Source organism: Papilio xuthus, unplaced genomic scaffold (genome assembly GCF_000836235.2).
Source record: "Papilio xuthus unplaced genomic scaffold, Pxut_1.1 DF827570.1, whole genome shotgun sequence".
In the NCBI taxonomy this organism is placed as follows: domain Eukaryota; kingdom Metazoa; phylum Arthropoda; class Insecta; order Lepidoptera; family Papilionidae; genus Papilio; species Papilio xuthus.
Genome location: NW_013531079.1, coordinates 1,963,588 through 1,971,867, shown reverse-complemented (window position 1 = coordinate 1,971,867; position 8,280 = coordinate 1,963,588). Strand labels below are relative to the sequence as shown.

The 8,280-nt window shown below is 33.8% G+C and overlaps 1 protein-coding gene across 3 annotated transcripts in view; it reads left to right on the top strand.

The window, feature by feature from the left end:
• The window catches only part of LOC106118641 (uncharacterized), a 73,127-nt gene that overhangs the window by 51,430 nt on the left and 13,417 nt on the right, over positions 1-8,280 (top strand). For 2 of the 3 annotated variants that reach the window (XM_013313320.1, XM_013313318.1), the window contains exon 2: positions 2,703-2,853. In XM_013313320.1, coding sequence (XP_013168774.1) covers positions 2,704-2,853 — 150 coding nt within the window. In that variant the 5' untranslated portion in view covers position 2,703. Of the gene's footprint in view, positions 1-2,522; positions 2,542-2,702; positions 2,854-8,280 lie in introns of those variants that run through there. The other variant, XM_013313319.1, reaches the window with a different exon arrangement.

Genomic DNA, 8,280 nt, shown 5'->3' with positions numbered 1-8,280 from the left:
ACTACTGAATCTATGGTATTTATGACACATTTAGAAAATTTATATCTTTTGTATAGTAATAAGAGGGGGTTATATTTTGTTCAATATTAGGATGATATTTCTTTAAAAAACTTTTTATTTATTTAACGGAAGTAATCTAACGCAATGATATATTTCACTGAACAAAGATATCGCCATTTTTGTAACCTAAATAATTTATAATGTATAAAAAATTGCGCGAAATACGCTATTAAGCATTATTTGCACATAAAGCTGTGTATTCCACGCTCCCTGTGTCAAAACCACAGACACTCGGTGATATATTGTCGGGGCTTTGGAACTAGTAATACATGATCTTCCTTTCCCTTTTTCTTTAAACGAAAAAATATTTAGGACGGTGGCGAATGAAGTGTGAACGTGGTCCAAGTTATACTGGTCAGTTTTACGAAAGCGGGGCCTTAAGAGGCGGTCTATTACAAATATTTTATTAGTTCTTACAGGGGATCCTTTGTTGGCACAGATTGCCCTTTTACGCTTAAGGGGCTTAACAACATTAAGGTGACAATGGGGAGGCTTAGTTTTGTAAACAATTTCAACAATTCATCGTGACCGTTTTATTTTTGTAAGGGTTTGTAGAGACTTACACAACCTTATTTCGAAATGTTACGGTAATATTTTTAACGAAATGTCGTTTTATAATATTTAAAACTAGGTGGTGGTAGGCCATTCGATTCGTGTTTTTTCCCTGGAGTGTCAGGGGTACAGTCAGCTGCATACATTTGTATAAATTTACAAAGCTACAAAAAGTACACGTCTTCGGTTTCAATAATATGTATAGACGCATCCGTTCGTATGTTTCAGACCATAATTGCATGTCATTGACGTATTCGTGCATAATTATTTTAGAAAAGTTTCTAAAATTTTGTTAGTGTTTACCTATTTATGCAGCTGACTGTACAGTCTGACTTGTTTGAATTAAAATTAATTTATATTTAATTATTTGTTTGATTGTCTCTAGTCTAATAGTTTTTTGTAAATTTAAAAAGAGTAATAAAAATATTGCAATATTGAATTACCATTGACAAAAAATCTCGTAAGTTAAAAGCAAGCAAGCAAAAACATTTTACAAATAGCAAAGTATGGCTTTTTCCATCGAAGCTACAGAATCTTTCTCACGGTCCAGAAGGTATGTCAAGATATTATAGTCGTATGTATTAGAATGAATGAAATAGAAGATTAGATTGAATGCCATTTTTAACTAAGGGTTCTTAGCGGTAGGCCAACGACCGTCCGTCACCCACTGTTATCAATAGTCGTGTAATTCGTTCTTATTCTCAGCGTATTGAACGTATGGTACAAGTGAAAGAAGGAAAGCGGTTGAGTAATATGATTTTATTTAATATAACGCTATCATAGATTTTCGTTCAGTGCTGTATTCCTTTTTTTAGGAATGAGATATTTGATTCGACGATTTGTTTGTTTTGTTGAAATATTATTAAACGGCGAAATTATATTTATTATCGATTTATAGAATTAGATTTACTAATGCTGATATTCTTGTATAATCGAATTCGAGGACATAGAAAATTAAACAGACATTTGTAGCAATTTATACACATACAAAGTCAGTAAAATGTATATACATATATAATTTCTCATCTCCATTAAATTCATCATTTTAATTATATAAATGCATTTATTTATTAAATATATTCAATAGCAGTAAAGAATATCATTAACCTAATTATAAATTAAAATATAATCTTACTAAATATCTAACCACTGCAAAATAAATGAATTAATTAATACTATATTAAATAAACTAAATACTAAATACTAAAACTAAACCAAACTAAATGATATATAAAAATCGACCCCGCTATATAATACCGAATAATATAATCAATCGAATCGCTGCGGTCGCACGGTAGGGTTCCCAAGAGGCTGGCGGCATTTCCCCGTTGTTGTAAATTGTTATCACTAATATATTTCAAGAATGAGCGATACATTTTGTTTCGAGAGTGACAACTCGTAAAAATACATTCTCACCGAACGCTTATAACTTGCGCATCAGTAAAACTCCGTCGTCCGGTCGTCACTCAGTGGAAATGCCCCATTACGTCTCAGCCACACGCATTACAGTAACAATTCTTTTACAAGTACCAAAGGATATGAACGGAATTACCTTTTGAGATGGTTTCTATTTCATTTCCCGTTGTTATTTCTCTTTGATTTATAAGAAAATATGTTTCGATGAATTTAGGCATGAATTTTTGAAACTCGTGTTTGTAATGTTACTACACAATAAATTTACTTAGCCAATTCCTTTTAAATGTACACTAAACATTGTCTAAAGTATTTTTGGGAATGACTGAGTGCACGATGATAATTAAAGCATATACAAAAATCTTAGTTCTTAGCAGATCTATTATTTAAAAATACATTGGCTATACTTATGTATTCAACTACAACACTCAGAAACGTTAACTTGTAAATAAAGCAGTACCTTAGTGTAGATAAAGTGTGAGAAAGCTACAATAAAGTACTGCCAGTACTACTACTGTAAGTAACCAATAGACAACTACTTATTTGCAGATTCATCATAATATAATTTTTCTCTGTGTTTTATATGACCTGTAATTAATGTATTGCCAATAATTGTATTGTCTTCTATTATATTTAATTAAAATGGGTAAGTTCAATAAGTTCTTTTTCTTTATCAGAATGTGGGGGGTATGCGTGGTGGCGGCGCTGTGCTTGTGGTGCGCGGGCGCGGAGTGGCGTTGCCCGGAGCTAAGCGCGAGGCCCGCCGCCGAGTGCGCCTGTGACTTGCCACACACGCTGCGCTGTGCCGGAGATCATACTGCGTTACAGGTATACTATTAATCATACATAATGTTTGTTAGCGGCCAGCAATTAGAATAAGAATTAGATGTAGATGTGTAGCTCAATATCAGCCGTCAAAAACGATTGAAACAACCAATAATTAACAATTGAGGTAAATCGCAACTAATTATCTGTAATAAATGATTACTATCACGATGATCGTTGTAGTTGGGGTACATTCTAAATGTATCTATAGGGGTACTGCATCTAGAGCTAGTCATTGATATAAATCAATGGTTCCCAAAATTATTTTGTCTACTGCCCACTTTGAGAATAAATATTTTTTTAACGCCCTCATATTTTCACATATTTAAAAACCACTATAACTTTAAATTAAATTAATTATTGTGACCTATATGTATATTAACGGAGAATTCTAAGCGAAACTTTTACTATAACCGCCAACTTGAGACCTGCAGCGCCCACAAGAGGGCGTTATCGCCCACTTTGGGAAAGACTGATATAAATACTAACTACCCTCTACAAGTATTATAAGATTCAAACTTAATAGCGGCTCGTTATTTACTCCAAAGCATATCTGGGCAATGCGGATGGAGAAAAGAACGCAGTGTTGTGTATCACTTCGCATTCTTTATCCGAAAAATTGTAAATAGCATCTCGTGCAAATTTACTAGCTAGCAAATACATTGGATGGATTTGTATGACTAAATAGGATAAGGGAGAAAGAGGTAGAGATAGGAAGGACATTATTGTATATACTTAAGCTTGTATAGTGAGGATGATTGTATTGGCCAAGGAGATTTTCTTATATGTTATAAATAAACTATAAGAGTGTTTACGTAGCTCGTAGCGAATAGGAAGAGTAAAAGGGAAACAATAGCAATCTCCAATAACAGCGGCCGAGCGGAAAGCAAACAACATTCACTCGACGTGAACGTGGAACGATAGATAAATTACGTTTATTCTTAGATTAGGAGGAACGCTGAATGTTCTTGGTACTTGCTACTTGATTCTTAATTCCGTTACTGTTTCTAACAAAATCATTTTGTAATATGTTCAAAATGTAGTGATTATTTCTCTTTACATATTGCATATGATATATAAACACGGCCAAACACTCACGAATATACGTCCGGTGGCGGCACCGACTAGTGCCAGTGAGCGACGGGCCGCGTCCGCGAAATAATACCAGTGCCACTCATCCTGATGAAGGGCCCCCGATGGGCTCGAAACTAGTCGGTGCTATACGGTGGTATATTCGTGAGTGTTTAGCCGTGTTTATATATCAGTTTAGTATAATGTCTCACGAAAGTTTGAATAATTTAATATTGCATATGATTTGGAATTGATTAAATCTTGAATATTGTTATTTTCTTTGCAATTCAATAATAGATCATTGTTATTTCTATCAATATTAATAAAAATTAGCATAAGTAAACTTGATAGACAATAATTAAATTCATTTGAAGACAGTCAAAATATTTAGTATACGCTATGGCTGATATGCACAGACTGCTTCAAACCGTTAGCGTTGAGCGATTACTTGATGGCCATACACGGACCGTTTTGTTGTCGCCGCTAAAGATGTAGTCAGTGTGTTGACTGTTTGAAACAATCTTTGTATTAATTGCTATGTTACTTAGGTAGCTAATAAAAAATGCAGAAATATGTTTATAATTTGAAGTCAAAATGTATAATTATATGGTGTAGATTATTTTTTTTTTATATGATAAGGTGGCATACGAGCGACTGGTCACCCGAAATCGCTGAAATAGCGAAGTGACCGCTGCCCATTGACATACGCAATCGCATATGCGTTGCCTACCTTTAATCGACGGAGGAGAGGATGCACAGAAAGAAAATATTTTCCCTTTCCTTGCATCCTCTCATCCGGAAAGTCCACTTCCACTTCCCATCCTTTCCTTATAAAGAAAAGGATGGGAAGGGAAAGAGGACTAAATTAGGCCTCCGGGACGCACACTCATCAGACGAAACGCGGAATTGCTTCCACTTCACGCCTGTCTCCTGTGTGGTCGTGGTATTTCCTATTGAGTTATTTGCTATTGTTTAGTAGCCGGGCCGATTCGTGCGAAGATGTTAAAGCGGGCTCTACCAATGTCAAACTAATTATCAAATTATAAGAGAATTTAAAAAAGTTAATTTAACTTTTGACCAAAAAATTTTGGATTTTTTTTTATTTTTTCCCAAGGTGTTATCGACCTGGCTATACACAGGTACCGGCTTATTGTTTTGGACACGCTGTATAAATAAGCCTTAAGACAGCGAGAATAGAGAATTACTTGACGAATTTCCGTTAATTTGATTTGCTCTTAAGTCACTTGTTGGGTGGATAGGCTTTTATCGTTACGCACCCTCTTTATTTATTAACATCGGATATTGTTATAGAAATTTAATGAAGCTATAATGGGAAATAATTTTAATATATAATTCAAAGAGGATTTATTGAATATTGTACATCGAATTTTTGATTTAATCCAATTCGTCGCTTTGAATGACAACGCTTTGATATGGTTCCCACTGTAAAACTTAGTTGTCTCTTTCATCTTCTTTGTAAAAATTGTGATAGCAATAACTTGGCGGTTGAGTCTCACTGTTTCTTTGTTCAGTCTGAGATGGAATGAATCATGGCTATCTTGTTAAAAATTATACTTAACTAGAACTTAACGTGTCTTAATTTTTAAACAATAGTTTGTAATATTATTTCGTTTTTTTTTAAATTAACCGTGTAGAGTTTGATTGAGTGTGTTAGAACAGAAGCTCTCTAACGTGTAAGAGGCGGGTTGATTGCGCTTGGCCACTTCACGTCGGCAGTCGGCAGTCGGTACCCTACTCAAAGTGAGGCTCGCACAGGTGGCAACTAATTGTTTGTTTGGACATTCACTGCATTACTACTGACATTTCAGTGTACAACTGTCGTATGTAATACGAAATTAGGATTGAAATATCCAAGGGTTTTCAAGATTCTTGATTTTTTTTTGTGTACTATGATGAATCAGATTATATTGGTTTTGACATCATGTGATCATTGTTTTTTATATTTTCTTCACTGCAATGAACAAATTCGTAGTAATTTTTGAATTCTTGATATTTAATTAATTTAGTAAATCGACCTTTAAAATATAGAATTCAAAGTTTTGAAACATACCTAAATGTTAATTCTGACAAATAACCATGGATTTCCACTGTGGAAATTTTGCTAGATATATATTCTTATCTCTTTAATTTTGCTTGAGAAGACTCATAAACTCCAAAACAAACAAGGAAGTGGCTTATAGACAACCTTGTGTCCCTTTAGTTATTCTAAGATCCATGACTTGTTATCGAGTGAAGAAACGTTGCGGTCAATGGGGCTACGTGCTGCCGTCGGCTGTACCCTTGTCAAACTCACCGGGCAGGTGCCGAACGATTGAAGTTTGCTCTGCTTTTACTACAGTTGACTGCGTTTGATTCCTTCCGGTATTAAGTTAACTAACTATTAACTATACTAACGAAACGAGAAGTTATGGAAATAATATAGGTTTTGCGTAGTTTAACTATAATCTTATTATCTTGCTAATGTTATAAATCTGAATGTTTGTATGGATGGATCGGCGGATGTTTGTTAGAAGGTATCTTCAGAATGGCTGTATAGATCTCGTTAAAATTCGGCGTAGACGTAGAACATAGTCTGGATGACCACATAAGCTAGTAATTAAGTTTTTTTTTCTGCGGGCGAATTCGCTGGCGTCAGCTAGTAAGGGGTAAATTAGAAATTGCTTGCTTAACAGTCGTGTTGTTTCTAATGAAGCAGATCGATAACTTTTCTCTATTCTTATTTCTGTTCGATTGATTTTTTACCACTTTTACGTATTGTTTAGTTATGGTTTTTAAAGTTATTAGAAATTACACACTTAGCCGTGATTTTCTACTGTTGTTATGTTTCTACAAAGACAAAATCTTTTAATTCTCATTGAAAAAATTGAAGTATCGATATTTGTTTTATCGAGTATCGTTTGTTAATGAAAATTCATGGTAAATTTGAATTGGATAACGTTGCAGGACTTGCGTTAAATCAATAATTCTGCTGAACAGACTTCAAACAGACGTTAATCGATTGACACCCGTTTGAGTCGACATGGGTTTTGAGAAGGGTTTGTTTCCAAGCATTGCCATCAGCTAGTAAAAGTCGGGGTTTATTAATCAAATATTAACTATATGCCAATTTTCTTTTAAATATTCAATAGGACGTAATGAGTAATCGTATAATTGGCTAGGAATACTATATATGTTTCCTGCGCCTATTATTTTCTTTGAGCAATATTTGGCAACTAGCAATTTGGTAGGACTCTTTTGTTAGGCACTCTATTTGACGTATTCAATTATTGGAAGGACACGATTTGCTTTTGAGTAAAACTTTTGTTTTATGTTATACTTGCATTTTAGATGTGGAACTTAAAGAATATATGACATATTTATATTCGGAAGGCAATCACGACATTTTAAGAGAACTCTTATCTTTTGGAGTTTCGCCAAGAGGAAATCAGGAGGCACTGTCTTGAATAATCGAAATATAGAAATGTTGTTTGTTCATTGAATATGTAATGACCGTCTGGAATAATGCAGCGTGTTCTATTTTATCTCCAAAATACAAAAGGTTTATCGTACAATTCTTACGCCTGTTTTTGGAAAACATTGTTTACATAATAATGTAATATTACTAATATTATAAATGCGAATATTTGAATGGATGGATGGATGTTTGTAACAATGTATCTAAAGAAAGGCTGCAGGGATCTCCCTGAAAATTAGCATAGATGTAGAACATAGTATGGAAGAACACATAGACTACTATTTTTTTTTATTTTGCGAAGACGGAGTCGCGGGCGACAGTTAGTAAGATTATATTGACGACATAAGACATTTTATTCAGCATTTTTGATTGGTTCTTATCAAAAAGTAACCAGAAAATAAATCATTTAAGAGGTAAGAAATTCCCAAGCAAATAGAGCCTAAAACCTTTTAAATAAATGACGATAAATGTTGGTTTTTCTACAAAAACAGTAGTTATTCGAATTAAACGTTAAACAAATTTTAAATCAATTTATACAATACCGCTGTTAAATTGTTTCGGTCGTTTGTATTTCATCGACAGGTAATAGAATAACGAATAATTGCATGTTATACTGAATTGAAAATATAATCGTTGCTAATTAACGCATTCATAATTGTGTGCACGATCGTTGCTTGTCAGCACTTTGATGTTGATTGAACCGAACGAGATTCCATTGCTGTTTAATTGAACTAATTGGATTACATGTTTTTATAAATAAATATAAGATTCGTTCTGTAACAAAAAATGATTGTTTCAATCGTTTTTAACTATATTATTCCATATTTTATTCTAACCTAGTTGTCACCCGCGACTCCATCTACGTGAAATTAAAACAAATTTAG